This window comes from Sitophilus oryzae, unplaced genomic scaffold, assembly GCF_002938485.1.
Source record: "Sitophilus oryzae breed Bouriz unplaced genomic scaffold, Soryzae_2.0 scaffold_1179_pilon_pilon, whole genome shotgun sequence".
Taxonomy (NCBI): Eukaryota; Metazoa; Arthropoda; class Insecta; order Coleoptera; family Curculionidae; genus Sitophilus; species Sitophilus oryzae.
Genome location: NW_022145814.1, coordinates 259,998 through 283,071, shown reverse-complemented (window position 1 = coordinate 283,071; position 23,074 = coordinate 259,998). Strand labels below are relative to the sequence as shown.

Genomic DNA, 23,074 nt, shown 5'->3' with positions numbered 1-23,074 from the left:
ATTTCTAGGCTTTCAGGTTCTAATTTTGCAAGATAACTTTACATTTTAAAGCCTTTTAAGTGTATATTTCCACAAAAACAAATTGCGTTGACTTTTGTTTACAATTTAAAATACAAATAGCGAGGGGAGGAGCCGAGATTCGATAACTTCCAATCGGGACCATTCGGTTTACCGTTCGCTAGCGTTCGGGTTTTCGATAACTTGGGCTTTCGAGAGTTTATGGTTCTCCCGCTCGATGAGGTGCAACGGTTTTTAATTTGTATCTCCTTTAGTAAAAATCTAACACAGAAAGAACTTGATAACCGCCAGCCGTCCAGTGCTCTCTTGTAAAATTAGTAAAATGGCGCTTATCATGTTTTTCCCCTGGACCCTTCATTTTAGATGGCAAAATATTGAAATTAAAAGGACAACTACAATCTGAGATCCGGCTTTGTGTGGGGCCCGGAATTGTTTCCTCTGAGGTAGATCTTTCGTAGATCTTGAGGATGTTGTCAAGAAGACCATAATGAAAGTCATCCGTTTCCTCAATGCTACCGAATGGTTATAAACACTTAACAATCTCTCAGAATGAGTCTATGATTGAGTGGTATCAAAGTCATGTATATGAGTCAAAATGAGTGGTATCAACGTCATAATTCTGCTAATTGGAGTTCGACAAGCCGTTGTATTCGCTACTTAAACCAACGAACCAACAATCAGAGATTGAAAATCGAATTCAAAAAGATCTCTTCTACACTGGATATTTTCGTAAACCCATTTGCAGTGGATATTAATAATGTGCTAAATAAGTTGCCGATTAATATATGATTTATAAAGTAATACCACGATAAAAACGGCTTTTAAGGCAAGTACTAACTTGGTAGGTTTTTACAGAAATTTACTTTTGATTCACTTCAGAGAGTTAAAAGAATGTGCATTAACGATTATAAGTATGTATAAGTAGTACATATTTATGTGAATAGACTTTTTTAATCATAAACTACCGAAAAAGGAGCATTGTTCTCGATTGATAGATGCATAATCAGACGCGATACCGCGTATTTCTGCATGAGCAAATGAGGCCCGTTCATATTTCCTTGAAGATATTCTGGCCCTCTTATAGCAAAATGTTGCCGAGCGCTGCTCTAGACAATTCTCTTTAATATGATTATTAATAACTACTTTCATAGATATTTTTTATATATATTCAATGTTATTGCTACCTTTGTTAATAAGTTTTCTTACCATGTAGTGGTTTCATTGATCCAAAAAACTACCAAGAAACCCCACAGAAAATACTACTTTGCAACTAATGAAATAAATTCAGCCTGCCAAAATTATTTAGGAAAACATAGAGTGATTTTTTAGGCAAATATACATATTACAAATTAAATAAATAAACTTTTTTTTAAAACTCTAAAAGCTGTAAAAAAGGTAATAATTTTTTAATTTTCTGCCTGGTATATGGTAAATTGGTTTTTGTAGTATATGCTAAATTGATACATATTTTATTTTGATAAAACAGTATTAAAACTCTTCTATTTGATGCGAATATTGATTACCAAAAAAGAAGTAATAATAGCATAAATACTATATACAAAAAGTCACAAATAATTTGTTTGAAATAAACAGGCCCATTACATTGATTTCGACAAAATATTTTACATGTAGTATTTTTATGTACCGTCAATGAAAACTAAGCTCCGAGAGACCTCATTTGACAAATTGACATTCAACAAACTCGCTGTTCCTGTGTGCACTGTGGGAATGACATGTGACAGTTTTTTTGACAGCTTCAAGCAGCCGCGGCAGACACCTCGTAGGAGTTGATGAAAAGCTAGAGAAGATACTGTCATGTTTAGAATTTTGAAACTACAGGTATATGAGCTTAAAAACTATAACGACAACCTATAGTATTCTATTAAAAAGTACTTATAAAACATCATGTTACCAGTGGCATGCATATAATGTAGGCAAAAACAGAGCTGCAACAAGTCAATTTTGCAAAGACTTAAATCTTAAGTCATTTTTAAATTCAAAATGATATAACTCTAACTCAATTTCAAAATAAGGTTAAAATGTTTTAAATGTTAAGTATTTGACTAAAATCATTTTCGTTAAAGTCAAGTCATTTTTCGTAAATACTTAAATCGACATAATGTAATTAGAGCCGTTCTTATGACTCAAGTCTATATTTTTTATTTAAATCATAATGATCTGCGAGTTAAGTCGGCGAAATGACTTAAATCAACATAATCACCGTTAAGTGAAGACAGTATCTATTTTTTAACGTTAATATAAATTTTAAACTTTTCTTGTATTACCGATTGCCGATTATCTATACGAGTATTATTAATTTATTGTATGCACAAATGAGACTAAAATCACATAAAATAAAACGGTTAATTTTCAGAATATAAAAAATGTAGATATGCTGTTTTGTAAAAGAATGTAAATATACCGGGTGCGTCTCAAAAGTGGCTCATCCCTATAACTTTTTTATTTTTTCAGATAAAAAAACGAGATTTGGTATGTCAGTATACGACATAAATTAGGATTGATTGGCGTATTTAATTGTTTTTGGTCACTTCCTGTTTCACCGGAAATGACTACAACTTTTGATTTTTAAATGGCACCCTCGGTATTTTTTAACTTTAATCGATAGAAAATGACATTCTGAATAGAATGACATATCATATGTCAACTTTTGACATTCTCGCTTAATAAAAAATTGTATTTTAAAATTCAATCTAGAGTGCCATGGCTATGTTAAAACACTAATTCTTAATCAAGGAGCCTTGGAAAAATACATTTGATCATCTAATATTTTTAGTGTCTTGTCCTGGCCAGTTAGAAAATGCTCAAATCGTATTTTTAATCATATCTCAATTTTTTCAAATGGAACGAGGGTGGCTCATTAGCATATTTGGAAAAAACATTTTTTTACGAATAATTTGATACCACACACTTGGTATTTCGAGTCAAATTTTCATTACGAACCGCAAGTTATAATTTCAAATAAACCATATGCAAAAATGTCAAAAGTTGACATATGATATGTCATTCTATTTAGAGTATTATTTTCTATCGAATAAAGTAAAAAATACCGACGGTGCCATTTAAAAATCAAAAGTTATAGTCATTTCCGGTGAAACAGGAAGTGACCGAAAACAATTGAATACGTCAATCAATCCCAATTTATGTCATATACTAACATACCAAATCTTGATTTTTTTATCTGAAAAAATAAAAAAATAGATGTGGGCCACTTTTGAGACGCACCCGGTATATGCTTTTTTTTATCAAAGTTAACCTATTCTGTAGCACTTTATATATTTGATACCAATTAAACTTTTAGTTACGTAATCGACGGCGCGATTTTTAAATTCATTGTTGGCCAACCATGGACATATTCGGGGCCGGGCTGACTAACTGGACATTCAGATGGTAGCTCTGCTGTAACAAATGTTAAGTTGCCACATTTATTTATTTTTATTATTTAATAATTTTTTATTAATTTTTAGTTTTGTATTACGAGTTATTGATTTAAATGAATTATGTCTCTAATGCGTTATTAAAGGCAGCACCTTTGGGAATCTTTCACGTACTCTGCAGACCGCACTGACTGGAAGGCCAATGTGTCAGAAAGAGATAGAACCCGTGACTGAATTTCGTCGACGCCGAATGTAAAATGCCCGCAGTAATGCTAAGTCCAAAAAAATGTCCCCATATTAGAGTAAAACATATTTGTAATTATTACTTAATTACTTATGCTATTCTTATTTTATTATTTTGCAAATTTTTGCCTACTGCATGCAATTTACGCCACTGCATGTTACTGATTTTCAGATAAGAGTAGAGACTAAATCAAATACACAAAATATTGTGCATATATTAAAATATTAAAAAAATTATCACATACCTTATAAAATTAATTATAAAACCCAACAATAAAAATGTAATAATGGTAATGGTATCAAAATACTCCAAAGTAACGTATACGTATACGAAAAATACCCCAAAGTAATATAAAAATGGAGGTATATAGATAAACAGTAACATTTCTATACAAAAATGTAAAAAAAATTATACAATTATTAATTTAGAACGTAAAATTAGCTTCATAAATCAAAATATAACCATACAGAAGCGACAAGGCGATCTTTTACTGAACCAAATTTTAAGTGAGTTTTATTTTATTTGTCATCTTTCTAGGTATTGTAAATTTTAATGACAGGTTGTTTTTTCAGTTCAAATTTTAATAAATTGAATACTAATAATTAGAATTAGCTTCTAATAAGCTCCTTTAGAAACGATTTGCTGCTGATGACTATTGCAAATATTAAATTTATTTCCTTGAAAATAAATTATATTTTTTTATTACGTAGAGAAATCAAAAAAAATGTTATTTCTACCTCAATTATTTTTTTTACATTTGTAACTTGTATTTCACATTAAAAACGCGAAAAAAGGAGATACCCTTAAATGCCATTTCAAGTTACAAAGAAATCATTTTTCTTAATGTAACAGGCTTAATTGTCTAAGTACTCCCAGGTCAAAAAATTTGGGACACTACTCCGAAGGAGCCAATGCTTATTGTCGCTTTTTTATAGCTAAGATATCCTGCAATATAAGATTAAAATTTTCGATAGAAATGTTATTAAATTTTTATTTGCTAATGCTGAAGTAAATACTTTACCACATTTTACACTGTTAAGAATTTGCCGACCAATTGTGATACACTGGTTTTAGCTGAAAAACCTTAGTAAAAACACTTAAAGAAAAAATGACCATAAGAGTTATTTCTAACTTTCTACTGGCTCATTTAGTCACATCAATAGAAAAACCAATAGACGAGATGAAGCTTCAATAAATAAACCTTTGAAGATGGGATATAATAAATAATAAACGCATATAGTAGCAACAGAATATTACTACATATCCTATCTATTAATATACTAGATTAAAATATTGAATGTGTTAAGGGGTACATGTCTTAAATAAAATGTTAAGTTTTAAAACCAACAATAAAAATAATTATGCAGGATGAGCCAAAAAGTTAGCAATAAAAGGGAAATTTATTGATTTAAAAAGATAGCTACCCCATAGCGCTCCATTCGGGGTAGATCTACCCCTTTGTCAAACAATTTAACGCTGCTATCTCGTGATAATCTACCCCAATGAAAAATAAGCTTGTAACCACACTGGGTAACGATCTGTGCCATACGCGGCTAAGAAAATCACTATAATAAAATTGATACTGTACCAACCTTGATGGTCTGGTTGTGTAGGAAGTAAATTTTCATCAATAGGTTTGTAGCTTCTGAATAACAGTCTAGGTAAAGCATCTAACTCATTTGCCAGCTCAGAATTAGAATTTAGAGTTAGTAACTCGCTTTTTCATTGGAGGACACTGTCATATTTATTTCAAACCAATAATCAACGATAATATTCGTATAATTTAATAAAATTACTGTAAATCACTATAAATAATGAATTATTTGTAATTGAACTGTAATTTCTGTATTATTAATTCGGTAAATGATGGAGATAAACAATTGTGATTGATTAAAATTTTCTTTCAAAATGAAACTTTTGTTAACAACATTGAGAATTCGAATAATGAACTGAATAATGACAAGGCAAGTGACATCTGTCTAAAAAAGACAGATATTTAGAGTGACAATTTGGTTATGTAAAATTTAGAGTGACAATTTTGATTATGCAAAAGAAATACATATTCTGGTTGTCTAACGATTAACATTAATTGAAAAATAAATCCCTATCATAAATAAGAACAAAACATTTAAACAAAAACAGATCACAAACCAGACAAAACAAATTGTTTGTTAGTAGCAGTTGATAGTAGTCAGGGATATACATGTAGTAGTATTTTGGTTTAATGGAAACAGATACCAGGGATATCCGGCCGAGTGATAATAAAAATTGTTTTTTAATAAAAATTAAAAAATCATAAAATTATAAAGCTAGAATAGTACGATTTCATATTAACTCTAATTTCTTTACGTTTATAAAAACCATTCATAAAAAAAATATATCCTTCAATTTAATAGCAGTTAGTAAGTTCGCTTCAAATATTCGCACATAGGGCACACACGATTTTTTTGTTGAAATTATATAAAACTGTGATAACACGCATCGAAGTATGCCTCGTCGTAAAAATATACGCGACGCAGTCACGTCACGGAGTTCTCCCACAAGTCGGGACGGATTTTTAGAAATTATCTTTATAATTAGATTCCATGTGTCTTATATTATTAATAAAAAAAACTATTTTATTTTGAAAAACCATAAAAAACTGATGATTTTTTAAACTCCCTGAATATTGACGAAACTTTACACATAGACGTAAAATCAAATTTTAAATAACTTTTCTCTTTGATATTTTTCCTTTAAGCTGGTTATGTATTAAAGAATTTTGTAATTTGTCTATGACCGTTTTCATTAATTCAAGAACGTTGCGAACTTTTTGGCAAAGCCTGTAATGCTATGTGACGTCATCATAATGACACTCTGTGATATTATAGAATTACATTTATTATGCTATATGGCAATAGAACTTGTAACAAAAGTAGTTATACTATGTTTCTTAAAACGAGAGAATAAATAATAAATAATCACAATAATTTCATTACTTTTTTCTGATATGGCATTTTCCAAAATAGTAAACTATTATATTATTATTTTGTAATTTAAATGTACACAAGGTAAAATTAACAGCGCACGTCAGTGTTTAAGAAAATATGAATATGGTAGAAAAGATGCTCAAAATATTTTACCTGCTTACAGGAAAAAGTAGACACGGACATCAAATAAGCACTCAAATTACCATATTCAGTATAAAATATAATTTCACATATTATTACCCTCACCATATAAGTGTTTTGCTTAATCATTTAGGTTTTATTGATGTTTATTTCTAAAATGACAGCAGTATTTAATTATTATTGATGTGAGGGAAACACCGACAACGCATGACGGACGCATATAAACTCACATTAATATTTTCTCTTTATGAAACATAGTCTATAAAATGAATAACTTTGAATTTTGATCGTTATTTTTTACCAACATGGAAAATATAAAATCCTTAGACAAGGAAAGAGAAGGGACGGGTAACACGCATATTCTCCCGTGATCGGATAGTGAGGCCAAAATTCGATCGGCGGCCATACTTTGGTGACAAGATTTCGAGGTGACACCGAGCGAATTTTTATGTTTTTTTGACAACTGTTTTGTTTTAAATTTTTAAACTGTGTTATTTAGTATGGTGAGATGTTCAGAGTATGGCTGCAAAGGCCGAAGCGAGAAAAAAGCGGCTGAAATTACATTTCACAGGTAAAAATCGATACACAACTTTTGTTATGTGGTCATAAAATGTACATTTTTTCATTATAGCAGTAAAAATATGTAAAATGCTTTTAATATGTCTTGTACCACATCCAAACCAAACTATTTTTAATAATTCCAAGTAGTATTTTCAATATCCTGTATTATAATTAATGTTTGAAACTATAAATATTGCTACACAGACCGGATTTCACCAGTGACGTAGGGAATTATAATCAGAGAAATACAATTTCTGCAATAAACATATTTTTATATATTTTACATGTAAAAAAATGTATAAAGTATTGTTATCAAATAAGTAAAATAATTGTAAACTATAAAAAATGAAAAATTCTAGTGATAAAAAATCTATATGTATAGTTATATAAAACTTAAATTTACCTGCCAAGATTTGTTGGGGGTGGACAAACTTGTGGTGGGCTACTTGTTACTACATACATATATCTTTTTAAATATTCTTTCAAAAAATTTGCTAATTTAAGTGTATAATAATAGTTTCAGTGAGTAATTAATAAACATTTAAAAATAAATAAAATAACACAAAGCTTCTAGAATTGTTTTATTTTTGTGTGAATAAATTCGGATATTCTTAAAAATAGGATATTCTTATGATTGAAGGTAACAAATATTAAAAATTACAATATTCATTGACTCCGTACGCAAGTGTGAAGGGTAATGGCCAGATTCATTATTATACCGTATGGTCAAAAAAAAACGACATCCTTTTGGCTTGTAAATGACGATCGACGACATTCCCCATATAATTTTACATATAAAATGACAGCGATCTTCATTTCATAGCCATCGCTGACGCCGTCTTTTTTCGATGTCTTTTTGTATAGTTTTTATGTCCTTTTATATGTAGAATTATATGGGGAATGTCATCGATCGTAATTTACAAGCCAACTGGACGTCGTTTTTTTTTGATTATACGGTATAATAATGAATCTAGCCAATTCTCTTCACACTTGCTTACGGATTCAATATTCAATGAATAATGTAATTTTTAACATTCATTTGTGAAATTGTCATTTCTAAACAAACAAGACGCCGTTTTTTCCGATCATACAATATATATGTATATACACGTTTAAAATATATGTTATTACATTATTTTTTATTTAATTATACATTATACACACGTTAATAAAAAATAATTGTCTTGATAATCAGTCCACTGTGACTGTTAAATAAATTTTGCATTATCGACTTAGATATTCTAATATTATAAAGGTGAGACTATAAAATACAAAATTGTACATGCATTACTCAAAATGAAGGATATATTAGTTTACGTTTTACTAAATATTTTGTACCGTCTAGGTAAACCTAATAGGACTGCTCATTCAGCCAAAAGTGTCCGCCAGGTGCATGCGAAAACTACTCGCTTTGTGACGTCATTGTAGCCCTTGTCATGGTTATTAGTCCTTATCCGGCAACCAATAATACACACACGTGCATTATTGGTTCCGAATGCAAAACGTTCATTATTTAGTTTATTTATTTAAACACCTTATATGTAAGCAGTATAGAAAATTAACTGTATAAATTGTATTAAATACTCGGATAATGCGTTTTTAAGAACAGCAGTTCCCAGCATCACCTTTTGCAAGCATTCTTTTTAGAGTACTTCCATATTTTGCTTTAAAATAATTAATAAACAAAATCGTGGGCACTTAGTATGCACTTTGTCACAATCCACAACACAAAATGAACGTATTTATACACTCTATAGCTCTAAAAACTTTAAAGACACCTTTTTCACATTTAAAATTGACAAAATAATTAACTCAAAATTTCTCAGTTGTTACTTTTATAAGTTTACCATAGGCAACTAATAATACACACTATCATGACAAGGCCACGAAGGCTTTGACAAGGGCTACAATGACGTCACAACTGTCAACTGAAGCGCGGGAAAAGGCGAACGTACGTCTTATGAGGATGAGCAATTCTATTAGTTTACCGTTCTTGGTACAAGCTAATTTCTGATGCTACGCCATTGGAGAATTTCGGGTGGTGACAACTTGCCTCACTTTTAGCTAGCGTGTTACCTGTCCCCCCTCTTTCCTTGTCTAAGATAAAATCCCTCTGTCAAAAAATTTACTGATATTCTTTAATTTGAGTGCCTGAACGAATCAGATAGGTAACTCTTTTTACTTTCGTGAAATAGAAAAGGAAAATTATAAAACAAGTGACAGTTCTTCCTCTTGCAAAAATCAACACGAAATGTTATAATTGTCAAAAGTAAAATGTCATCAGCTTTTGACATTTCTAAATATCAGACCAATGCCGTCTCTAATAGAACAGCCTCGGAGCGAGATTTATGACGTCACGCTAGTTAGATACTACGGATTAATAAATAATATGTTGTAGAATACGTGGAAAACATAATTATTCCTCGTATTTTTGGTTTGTATTTTAAAAATGATATAGTTTACATGAAATATACATAATATATAATTAATAAATACAATATATATATATATATATATATATATATATATATATATATATATATATATATACCAATTTATAGTAATAAATACTTTGGCAAATAAACTATCAATCATACAAATGCAGAAAATGTTTTACAATATACAAATAATGAATAGGTACATAAGATAATGGGTAAAATGTAAAATATATTTTAAATTTTGGGGTTTGAAAATCGATCTAATTTAACAAAAAACATTCAATATCTACTAATAGTGATGTATTATTATTTGCATTCACAAAATTTATATGTATATTTTGCAAGTATCAATGTTCGAAAAATTATATTTGCAAAATTATTTTTGTATTAACAATATCATAGAAAAAAAGGCGTCAGCGATGGCTATGAAATAAAGAGAGCTGTCATTTTATATGTAAAATTATTCTCAAATTTTTGATTTTCTCGGGATTTAGGTTCGGGAAAAACGCTAATTAATTTTTCATTTGGTTTTTCATTATTTTTATTTGTTTAAAAAAAAAGCGTTTCGGCTACATTATAGCCTTCATCAGTGTTGTGTCATATGAAAAAAATAGTGTCGAATATAATCCAAAAAATTAGATATAAAATATTCACATCACACACCACATAATGTTTAATGCAATTAAAAAACCAATATAAACTTGTCAAACGATGACCACATATATTTTAAAATTATTATTCTTAACACTAAAACTATCTACATTGACTATTGAGTACGATTTCAGCCATAGTCAATGTAGATAGTTTTAGTGTTAAAAATAATAATTTAAAAAAATATGTGGTCATTTTTTGACAAGTTTATATTAGTTTATTAATTGCAGTAAACACTATGTGGTGTTAGGTTAGGTTGTGAATATGTTATATGTAATTTTTGGATTATATTCGACACTATTTTTTTCAACATATTTATTAATCCGTAGTATCTAACTAGCATGACATCATAAATCTTGCTCCGAAGCTGTTCTATTAAAGACGGCATTGCGTCAGCATGGCCGCAAGTTGCTAACCTAATAAAATTAACACTAGAAAAGCCCGCGGGAACTGTCAAATTCAAAGTTATTCGGTTCACAGACTATATACCACTTTCCTTTTTTAAAACAAATAATAGCAATTATCTTTATAAAACGACTGAGGAGTTAGTACCTGCGGATATTGTGCTGTAATATGTGGACACAAGGAAAAATGATAGCTACCATTACTGCAAGTTTTATTGCCACTCTGTTTTTTTTATTATAGTGGTTTCTTTTATAATGTCTCCTTTTTATTTGGCTCGCAAGTTAAGACGTGTACCCATTATGAGAAGACATATATTTAAAATATATATTCGGTTGTGTCTAGATAACAATATATTAAGGAAGCAACTCTTAATATATTATTACTACACGAAAAGTAATATTTTAATTTAAACACAAAGTGACTTACCGCTTCTCTTTTTAGAAACTTTTCTTCCTTCTCTTTCTTCCGTACCTCAATTAGAAATTCATTAAATAGACTTTCTCTTTCGCGCATTTTTTCTACCCCTTTAAAACGTTCCTCCTTGGCGTATTTTTGAGCAAAATCGCTGAATGAAGATCTGCAAAAGAAGCAAAAATACAAATTTATTATTATATTAAACGCACTGCTATAATAGCAAAAAACATTATTTCAACTTCGTCGAGAATGTACATTGTCGACACCCAATACCTTGTATATTACGACTTGTATAAACATTTTTTTTAAACTTTTACTATATTTTAATTAGGGAGAAAATATAAGACATTACTTACTTGCCATGTAAATGTGCCTCACCAAGAAGTTTTCTAAAAGCATCTTTTCTCTCTCTTAATTTGTTTCTTTTTTCTCTTCTCTCTTCTTCAGCTCTTTCCTTTACATACTTTTCAAACACTTGCTTTCTTTCTTTGGATGTTAATAGTAAATACCTAAAAATAAATATTTTTTTGAAATAGCCTAAACTGATTTTGACAATTATCAATTAAAATTTTGAGTTGTTTTTTTGGTTGGACTGTTTCTTTTTTGGAAAATGTTTTTGCCTGTTTCAATTACTTATACAATAAAATCATTAATTTATCAATTATACTTTAAAAAATAACCAGATGTAAAACTATATTCTCTTTAAAAAGTCCTAATATTTCATTGTAGACTTTTAAAATCAATTAGTTTAGTGTAAAAAATTGTGTAATTTAAATAAAGAATATTAATGTTAACAATCCGCATATTTTTATTGTTTTAAATAATCAATCTTCAGAGAAGTTTATAAGAATCGTATTTTTTATTAGTTTACTATTATTGTATATTTTGCATTATACACTGCCATAAAAGAGCACGAAACTAGCAAAGATATTTATCTGAGAGATCTATTTAAGCTGAGAGTGATATAATAAACCCAGTATACTAAGGTATTTAAAAAAAGAAGACCTAGTATTAAATAATATAAAAATTGAAGCTTGCAAAGAATATATGTGTTTAGGAGTAAAAATCGGCAAGCAAAGGGAGATGCGAAAAGGATATCGAAGAACGGATTGGTTAAGGCAGAAAGGTGATAGGAGCGCTAAACTCGGTGCTTTGGTCTAGGGATAGCTAGGATCACAGAAAAAAACTGATCTATAACGCGATTCTGAAAAGCGTAATGTTATATGGCTACATAGAGCTAGATTATGACAGTCAAGCGAAAAACATAGAAAGAATGTTGTCGACCGAAATGGACTTCTGGCGAAGATCAGCCCAAATCTCCCGTTTAGACAGAATTAGGAACAAGAGAATACGTGAAAAAATGATGGTGGAAGGTAACATTGTACAAGATATATAAGAAAAACAACTGCAGTGGTACGGTCATGTCTGACGACAGAATACCAAAACAAGTGTTGCAGTGGACACCTATAGACAGACGTAAACGAGGCCGACCTAAGCTTTCCTGGAATCAACAAATCAACAGAGCCATGTCGGAAAGGAACCTACTACCAGGAGATCGGGACAACAGACGAAGGTGGCGCATAGAGACTGGAGGGCGATGAAGGACGCTGTAAAAACCGAATACATACATCCAAAAAAAAGTTAAAAACAAAATATTTCAAAATAAATTTAACATATGAAGTAAAATTATATCCAAAATTACACTAAAGCAGTGTCGGGTATACTCTGTTTTTTTTTCTCAGGTAAGATTTCGACAGACGATGACAGAAGAAAAGCAGATGACGTCCCATACCAATCTATTTATTTTACTAAACAAAGTTTCTAATATTTTTTAAGTTAACTATGAATGGGTTTAAATGTAAATCCGTCATGCGTTGTTTATAACCAGTTTTATTGGTTTATTTCAAAAATGACAGATCATATTTCAATTTTATTGGTTTGACGGAACGATGAACGCCGATGCGTATGAACTGGCCTTTAGATTTTTGAGGCTTGTCAAAGTCTTGCAAATTATAGGTTATAATTTTGTGTCAACTTATGTCAAATATCTGCGTTTTGGAAGATGATGCATTTTGATTCATGTTATTACTTATTACGTGTGTTTTGTGGCTTTTGAAGTGGAGGAAAAATCGAAGGAAAATTAACTGTAGACCCAGAGCACAGTTTATAGTTAATACTCGCTGCCCAGGGAGAAAGTCTTATACACCAATAAAGTTACCATCAATAAAGTTTGTATACCATCTCGTCGTAGATAAGTGCATCTCGTATATGCTACAAAGATCGTACTAAACATATACTACTGGAGTAGCTGTAAAATATCGACTTCACAAGATAGGTAAATAATGGATTTTAGTACTGCAGAAAAATAATGTCAAAAGGTACTGGTTTAAAAAAATTAAGATTAAAGTTAATTAATCAACCTTTAAGATATAAAATTTGGCAAGTGTTATTATTAATAAAATAGTTTGTTTTATTTATGTTGTTTCATTTATTCCTGTGGAATATTACAAATTTGTATCTCTACATAAGTTATATTGATAAATATAATAATAAATGCGGGAAGTTTCTTGAAGCTTGAAAGAAAGAAATAGTTCTTTTTTATATTTTTTTGGTATGTGGTGTTTTGTTCTTGTTTGTTTTGTATTAACACATACCGTTTTTTTAAATAAAAAAACTCTATTGCATTTTTTCAGTTTTATACAGTTTTTTTTCACAATATTTTGAAGTAATCACTTATCAGTCAAATTTTAAATGTATTAATTTCCTGCTATGCATTCCAGTTGTACCAACTTATTTCTTTGTAAAATAAAATAAACTACTTTAAAATTAAAATGACAGACACGTCTATCACTGTCAAGGATCTTGTCGTTGGAAACACTATACATTAAGAATATTATTCATTAGATATGCCCTGTTGCTTATTCCATCAAATGAGCATAACTGATATCATAATTTTGTAATAATTGTATTTGTTTATTACTTTTTTTATTATTTGTTATTTATAAATTGTATTTAAACATTTAATTTAGAGTGTATTCCTTAAACGTTCTCCAGTAAAACGCATTTTTTATTTATATAGGTATTCTAATCAATTTTAAATTTAAAAATTTAGAATGTTTATTCACTACATAATAAAACACCAGATTATGTCATCAAACTTAGCAACATCAACAATATACAAATTATTAATTCACAAAAAAATATAGCACAAATGTAGCTACATATCAATGTTGCAATAAAACAGAACCCAAGCATTTTTAATGATAGACAAAAAATGTGACTTTCAAAAGATAACCCTAATATTAAAGTAAAATGTTTAACCGCGTCTTATTCAATTCCCAGTTAAATATCTCGGCATGTTTCGCAGAGCCCGCGTATAATTTGTTGTGCACATATCCTCTTTACCACTGTGTCATCTCACATTATGCATATAATATATTACTACAAAATATCTATATGGGTATTGAATATGCTTTGATAAAAGTATAATATAATTCACTCACCTAGAATCAAAAACAATTTTGTGTAATTCCTTCTCCCATGTGCTAAAAGCTGATACCTGTTTTTCAGCCAGCATTTCCTTGAATAACTTAATGCGCGTATCTAAGGGTATTACCGCTCTTTCCTTTGCCGCTCTCACTTCTGCTTCTATTGCAGCTTCCTTACCTATATCAATCTTCTTTGTATTTGATGCTCCATTAGTTACAGCTGAAAAAAATATAGGTTACAATTATTAATACATCAAATTGTACATACTATGTGTTACATTTTTACTATCCTTGTCATATTTTGCTATGTTTATGATATACAAGGCGAAATTGAAAACAAAAAACGCATTTTGAGGAGAGAAATAAGTTAACTGTTATTATGTCATTATTAATAAAAATTCAAAGCAAAAACTACGCCAAGGTTAAATTTGACGTAAATTAATTAATAAAAAAATCTGGTATCATGCAGACTTTATTTGTGATAATGTACAGGGTGGGCTAAATTGGAAACTTTTAAAGGGAGACACCCTTTTCTATAGACGGACGAAAACTAATCGGCGTCTGGAGCTCAATTTTTGTCAAAAACATGATGGTGAAAACCGCATATCGATATCTGTTACCGTTTCGGAGTTACGTGGTGTTTTTCAAAAATATGCATTTTTAACAAATCGCTGTAACTTTTTTGCTCTGGAAAATTCTGTAACTTAACTTAACAACTTTGATCTTATCTTAAGTTAGAATTTTTCTTTAAAATTAAATCCTTAGTCCCACCCTGATGAAGATCGATGAGAAACGAAACGTCGTATCCAACTTTGCAGGATGGGACTCTGTGCACCGTTGCTCACATTTACTCCGATCGCGCGTAAAGAAGTTACACTTCAAAAAGAACTTTAATATATCAAATTAAAATAATAAACTTACGTGTTGAACTAGAACCAGTATCGGTTTTCATTTTTTTAGCAGGGGTTTCTTTTTCGCTATCGCTATCTTCCGAAGTTCTCTTAGTTTTTACTGGTGTTTTGCATTCTTCTGGTTTGGAAACAGTTGAAGCTAATGCGTCTGGAGGCGTAGCAACCATTTTATCCACATCTGAACGTTTCAAAAGTTCCTCAGGTCTCTCCCAAACTGATGTACGAGAAGAAGGATTGTAGAAAAACACACGCCCATCTCCAGTCCAAACAACACACCTATAATTAAAGGTAAGAAATTAACATTGCTAAAAATATAACCACTAAAATAGCTACTAAATTAAACAAGCGTCTAGGTACACCTCAACAATATATTTCGTAAAGCTTCGCGCAAGCGTATTCTCGGTTTTGGGTCGGGTATTTCACGTGCAATCTAAACAAAAACAAATTAACCACACATATTAACCAAGGCAATCAAAACAGGGCGTGTTTTTATTGCTATGGCCGACAGCTGTAAACAAAAAATTCTATATTTGATGAACTCGAACTTGGGACCCCTCGGTCCCGAAACGACTGCCTTACCAATGGAGCCAAAGCTGCTTTTGTAACCAGGCTATTGTTACAGGCTATACTTAGTTCCTCCGCAAAAGCATTAAAGTACGGTCATGGCTAATGCCAATCGCACTTATTGCGCAAGCGCGAAGCTTTCCGGAATATATTGTTGGGGTGTATCTAGACGTTTCTCTAAATTAAAACTAAAAAATATACGCAAAAGTATAGTTTTATGGATCTCATTGTCTTCAAAATTTTCATATTAAAGGCCAAAGACAACCTTTCATTAGTACTTTTTTCTTCATTTCTTTTTGTTGCTTTCTGCGCAGACACCCCAGTATACTTTACCTAAACTTTAGTGAGTTTAATCTCAGTTTATTTACTACTGTTATAATAAAACTGTTTAATTATTATATTATATTTCTGTTTAATTTTAGATAGTTATATTATTTAATATTGTAAATTATAAAAACGCAAAAGAAATTGTAAATAAACATTATAATTATTATTATTTAAAACATGAAATAACAAAATGAAAGAGTATATCACCACCTGAAACTACCAATGAAAGAGTATACCATCTTATGACCGAATTAATCTTTCGGTTACCTTATATGTTAGCCAATGTCAGACGGGGATTTTACGACCGCCTAGGCTTCTGTCTAGCACAAGAAGGTGGTCTTTTTGAACACTTGTTATAACTTTTTTTATTTAGAGTAATATGTGAGTTTTTTTTGGTTTAGAGAATTTATTTATTTTTAGTTTTGGCTTGTAAACACACTCAAATAATAAATATTTAAGTATTTTTATTTTAAATGTTACCCTAAGTGAAGGTAAACACTTAAAATGAAAATAATAAATATTCGGCACTCCTTGCGTCGTATTCCTAGTGTCACGACCGACCCGTCCAAGCACAACTGTAACTGCGTACTGCCTGACCAGCCGACTAGCCGGCAGTGAATCTCGAGTACGAACGCAAATCGGGTAAACGTAAATTCGTCCGGCAACTTGCTATGTTACTAGTAGCCTGGTCTTCTCTGTATAGCGTTTAACGCTTTGGGAGTAACAAGGTACAGCTTGCCCTAGAGCCGTTCGGCATACAAGGAAAGTAATGTGGCTAGCACTACGCTTCAACCGCCTATTATTACCTCAGTATTGTGAATTCCAAGTACTCATTTAAGGCTGAGTCGACCTAGGTACCCAAACTATCTTTATTTTATTAAAAATAGTCGGCTGATGAAATGCCGGCTGCAGGATTCGAACCCACAACCTTTAGATTGGTAGACGAGAGCTGTACCTCTACGCCACCGGGCACATTTATACTATATATTAAAAATTGGGCAAATCGTACTTTATAAATAATACACAACAATTACAGTAGAATTCACTATAGTTTTAACTTACCATGGTGTACCTGGAACTGGAGTACTAGACACTGGGCGTGACTTATCTTGTGCCTTCTGCTCCTTAGATTTTTCCTCTTCTTCCTTTTTCTTCCTAATTTCCTCCTGTATTTTCTCCAATTTCTCTTTGGTCTCCTGTTCCTTGTCCTGCTGCGTCTCTTGCTTGGATGTATCTGCTGGTGTACTAGATACCTTACCTGTATCTGAATTACTCTGAGCAGTTCCAGCGTCGGTTGATCGTGTTGAAATACCTTGAGCAGCAGCTAGTTTGGCCGCTAGCAAAATACCTGCGATTATTAAAAGAAAACACTTCTAAAACCACATAAAACTTACTTTCCAGATCTTTCATAGGCTGAGGTTTCTCCCAGACTGACTCTGATTTTTTGGCATTGTAATAGTAAAAACGTCCATCGGGTGCTTTGTGTTCCGTCCATTCAGAGGCCTTGGCTATTATATCGGGATCAATTTTTGACATGACTTCAGCTTCATTAATAGCTGGCAGAGCACTGGGAATATTCACTGAAATTGTTATAAGAACTGTTAAGAGCTGCGGTCTAGCCAACAATGTATACAGTATGTCTCCTGATTGTCTTTACAAGAGGAATGCATTCTTCACAAAAAAGTTGCTTGTTCCAAAATGGTTAATCCATTTTGGAACAATTTATGCTTTTCCAAATTTCCATACCGTTTTAGAGAAAATTAAGAAAAACATGAAAATATGGTTGAATTTATAGAATTTTATTCAACGTAATATTTTTTGTTATCTTAAAATGATAAAAGAAGCAGAACATTTATTTAGTTTAATGCTATCGAAAAGACGAGGATGGTTTTCGGAAAATTTGATTCTTTAACAACAGCAAAGAATACGCCATTACGCCAATTACGCCATAGTTGAAAAAATTCAACCATATTTTCATGTTTTTCTTAATTTTCTCTAAAACTGTATGGAAATTTTGGAAACCATTTTGGAACAAGCAAAATTTTTTTTATGAAGAATGCATTTTCTCAAAAGAACAGAACCCACAAAATTAAGAACTGACAAATAAAATGTAAGTTGCTTACTTGGTGGAATAATGCCTGAGGGGATATTCCAAGGAGCACCACCTGGCGGCACCCATCCACCTGGCGGTCCTTGTCCTGGAGGTGGCATACCAAATGGTGGCATTCCAAATGGGGGAAACTGGCCAGGAGGTGGCCCAAATGGCATACCAGGTGGCGGACCTTGCATTAGATTGGAAGGTGGTGGTTGACTATTAGGAGCAATGGGTTTAGCGGAAGAATCTTGCAACTCATCTGATTCTATAAAAATATAAATATAAGTAACAGCTCTAACAGTAAAACAAAATAGTAGTACCATCTGGTTTGTTAGTCACACTTGCTTGAGCTAAAGCAGCTTGTGCAGCAGTTGATGTATTTTGTGGAATGCCAGTGTTTGCTGCTTGAGCCATAGCTTCAACTTGATCCTAAATAATATTAAAGGTCTTGTAATCAAGAATGTGGTCTCTTAATAAATATAACATAAAAATATATAATATATATTTACCTGTGATATAACTTTTATGTTTGGACCTTCTGGTTTAGTCCAAGTTGTTTCCCTTGATCGAGCATTATAAAAATATGACTTTCCTTCAGCGGTTTTTGTCTCTACCCATATTTCTGAATTTGGATCTATAACCGGTGCCTAAAAGAAATAATAATACAATATCAACTTTAAATAAACATATCTAAAACTTACACCAGAATTTGTAGATGAACCTGGAAACTGATTTGATGATGCACTGTTCGGAACCGGCCCACTATTTACACCACTTGTAGGAGGCCCATTCATCATAGGACCTCCAAATGGTGGACCCCCAGGAGCACCCATAAGGCTTGGTGGTCCACCTGCTACACTTCCAGGTGGGCCCCAATTAGGACCATTACCAAAATTTGGTGGACCATTAAATCCTAGTAAATAAATTTATAAAAAATATAAATATGTAATCATCTACCACATAGTTTTTTTACATTTTGCAATATTTTAAGAAACTACTTCTACACATTATTTACATTTACATTTTTCATGATGACTATCATGTTATTGCAAATTGTATTATTTTTCCTATCGATATTATGTATAATTTCACGAGGGAAAGTGGGCTATTATTATAATACAATGCAGCTAGGGCTGGTTTTTACTGTCTTGTCCCAGAATCGTATACAGAAACGTAAATGATATATATATGATAAATTATATGATATTATATGTATTTGAAGTGTAAATGATATAGCGTGATTGCCTTGCATAAACTTCTACACCAGAAAATGTCATGAATTATTTTCAAGGTCGAAAAATGTCCGCTAGGGGGCGCATAATTTGCCCAATCAAAAAACGGGATTTTTCTAAAAAGACATTTTAAATATATATTGCTATTGTCATCAATAAAAATTATATTTTCTTGGCGTAGTGTGTTTTGCTCTATTTTATAAAATAAAGTGCCGAAGGAAGGTTAAATTTGCTTTTATTAAAACAAGGATAACTATAGTTTGGGTTAACACAATTAAACTTATAGGTAACTAATTATAATAAAAAAACTAAAAAACTAAAAATAAATATACATTTATTTCTCTAGCTTCAAAGTCAGCACATGAATTAATTCTGAAAAGTAATATACATGGTGTTCTTCATCACATGACAAACTTTTTTATTATAGCATGCATATTTAAATTTATTTAAATATCTCAAAAACCAAAGCATTTAAACATATTAAACCCTTATAATAAATGCCTTACTTTATGCCCAACAATCCAAAAATGAAATAAAATACCGGGTGTTCCATAAGAAAAAATATAACTTTGGTATGGATCTCAGTTCTGATACACTCTATACAGGGTTGTTCACCACATACGACACGGAGTATTGTAGCTAAACGATTAGATTTTTACAAATTGTAAGTTTTGGGTTCGTTGAAGGACTATTAGAGCTACAATTTCAAAATATTTTTACAAGATACAGAGTGTCCCAAATAAATAAAAAATATCAAAGTTGTATTTTTTTAAATGGAACACCCTGTATATTATTGAATTTTTAGTTTCTACGATTAAAATAAATGTAAATTTGATTAAGGTTTATTACACTTAAACATTACCGTTCTTGAAATATTTTCAATTTTGTAAAACTATATTGACAATATTAGTATCTGTGCTCTTTAAAAATTTGGTACATCTTTAAAAATAATCTAAAATGTCAGTATTCCATGGGTATATTGATAAATGAGTTCTAAATTACAAGAAAATGCATTTTCTACGGAAGATTGAAGAGATAAGTAAAAAATGGTATAATACAATTTGATAGACAATTAAATTGTGCATCTGATTCTCTTAAAATATACAGGGTGTTCCATTTAAATTAAACAAGTTATTGCGGTTTAAAGCAAATAATTATATAAAATAAATATTTAGACACTCTGTATAAGGTAGTAAAATTTTTATTACAGCAACACAATAACTGATCAATAAATAAACTTCAGTAAATATTTAGTATTAAAAACTTTGATACCCTCGGAGAAATGAAGCCTTAAAATTTATACTGCAATTTCACAAAATTGAAAATATTTCAAAAACGGTAAGGTTTAAGTGTAATAAACCTTAATCAAATTTACCTTTATTTTAATCGTAGAAACTAAAAATGTAATAATATACAGGGTGTTCCATTTAAAAAAATACAACTTTGAAATTTTTTATTTATTTGGGACACTCTGTAACTTGTAAAAATATTTTTAAATTGTAGCTCTAATAGTCCTTATATATATATACCCAAAACTTACAATTTGTAAAAATCTAATCGTTTAGCTACAATCTTCCGTGTCGTATGTGGTGAACAACCCTGTATTCTTGAAAATACTTTTAAATCATGCACATTGTCTCTCTACATATACCCATAAAAAAGTTTGTTTCTACATCATTCCGTTTTCGTATAATCAACTGAGATGCGCCACCCTGTATAAGTAACTTTATAGCTTTTCTCTAAGAGATATTAAAAGAAAAATAAAGTTAGGCTGTCGCCTAGTCCTACGTCTAATCGTTGATTGAAAGAATTGGGAAGATACGCAACGTAATGGGCGAATTCATGACCAAGACTGATTTTATTTCCCGTTACGTCTCAAGCGCTATACGGTGGATACACCAATCGCTTTGCGGTCAACGCATAAAACACTAATTTTCTCTAATTCGACCATCGAAGGCATATCAAAGACGGTGCGATATGCCTTCATTGTCGGATCTGAAAGCGACAGTGTTGTCATATTAAAGTGTGTAATATCTGTAATACGTTTGACAAAAATATCTTTGGATGGAAAATCCGCGTTTATGTATTGAAAATTTATTCCTGTTAAACAACAAAAATAAAAATTCTTGTATAGGTAATGAATATGTCGTATGATCGAAAAGTCGTTTAGTTGGCCTGGAAATGACGATTATTGACATTTTCCATAATATTTTACATATGAAATAACAACGATCTTCATTTCCAAGCCAACACTGACGCCGCTGTTTAATCATATAATATTATATTAAAATGTTTAATGATAGAAAATCCGTATTATTAACGTACTGTACCCAAAATCCGTAAATATACGGATTCATCACATCGTCTCCGGCAATCACTCACTCTGTCGACTGCAAGCAGAACTGCGATATAGTATCCTTTATCCGCTGCGCTGTAAACGACTATCGGTGCGCAGTGGCGCAGGGCTAAACTAAATCTCGTGATTCTTGGACACGCTGACGGTAACGCGAGCTACATCTTGGACAGGTATTGTGCAACGAAACCACCCATAAGGTTGCGCATCTTCTTATTTCTTCAATCAACGGTCTAATTAAGAATTACCCCCCCCCGTATATAGAAACTTTTCACAAGGAACAATAAAATTTGGTATCTATAGAATAAAATACAAAAAAAATAGTCGACAGTGTTGTAGGCTATTGTTTTAAGTTTATTTTTGCAGGCAGTGTATATGAATAATAAGAGACGAATTATTTTATTAGCGTTAAAAATCAGAAAACATGTTAGATGTTCAAAACAATTTAATCGACGTTATTGGGTCCAATTCAATTTTAGAAGTTACATAAATATGCCAAAGGAGCTTTTTACATTATATTTGTAAAACTGAAGTAACACGGTGATATTTTCATCTACATCAGAATGTATGTAGCAACGTTCGATTTCTTAGTTGCTTATTTAATGAAAACAAATTGCCAAGAATGAAACCTTGAAATTTTATTTTGCGATAAATCTCGTAACAATAGGACATATCTGAAAATATACACATAACGGTCGTTTTTTTGATAGCGAATACCACTGGTAAAGTGCGCTTTGCCCCGAAGTGAAACTACAACTAACCTCGTTCAAGAAAAAAATAGCACTAGTTCATTGCCAATATTGCGCGAGGGCAGCATAAGCATTAACACTACTTGCAGTACTAGCTGCACTCGGTACAAATAGTACCG

The 23,074-nt window shown here is 31.2% G+C and overlaps 1 protein-coding gene across 2 annotated transcripts in view; it reads right to left on the bottom strand.

The window, feature by feature from the left end:
* LOC115891058 (transcription elongation regulator 1-like) overlaps nucleotides 1–23,074 on the bottom strand; it is a 55,732-nt gene that overhangs the window by 18,328 nt on the left and 14,330 nt on the right. The window contains exons 3-12 of one of the 2 annotated variants that reach the window (XM_030911459.1): nucleotides 19,323–19,534; nucleotides 19,131–19,268; nucleotides 18,942–19,050; nucleotides 18,650–18,886; nucleotides 17,921–18,106; nucleotides 17,589–17,874; nucleotides 15,646–15,911; nucleotides 14,740–14,944; nucleotides 11,593–11,745; nucleotides 11,249–11,399 (exon numbers count right to left, since the gene is read on the bottom strand). In XM_030911459.1, the coding sequence (XP_030767319.1) occupies nucleotides 11,249–11,399; nucleotides 11,593–11,745; nucleotides 14,740–14,944; nucleotides 15,646–15,911; nucleotides 17,589–17,874; nucleotides 17,921–18,106; nucleotides 18,650–18,886; nucleotides 18,942–19,050; nucleotides 19,131–19,268; nucleotides 19,323–19,534 (1,943 nt within the window). The remainder of the gene's footprint in view (nucleotides 1–11,248; nucleotides 11,400–11,592; nucleotides 11,746–14,739; nucleotides 14,945–15,645; nucleotides 15,912–17,588; nucleotides 17,875–17,920; nucleotides 18,107–18,649; nucleotides 18,887–18,941; nucleotides 19,051–19,130; nucleotides 19,269–19,322; nucleotides 19,535–23,074) is intronic. The other variant, XM_030911466.1, reaches the window with a different exon arrangement.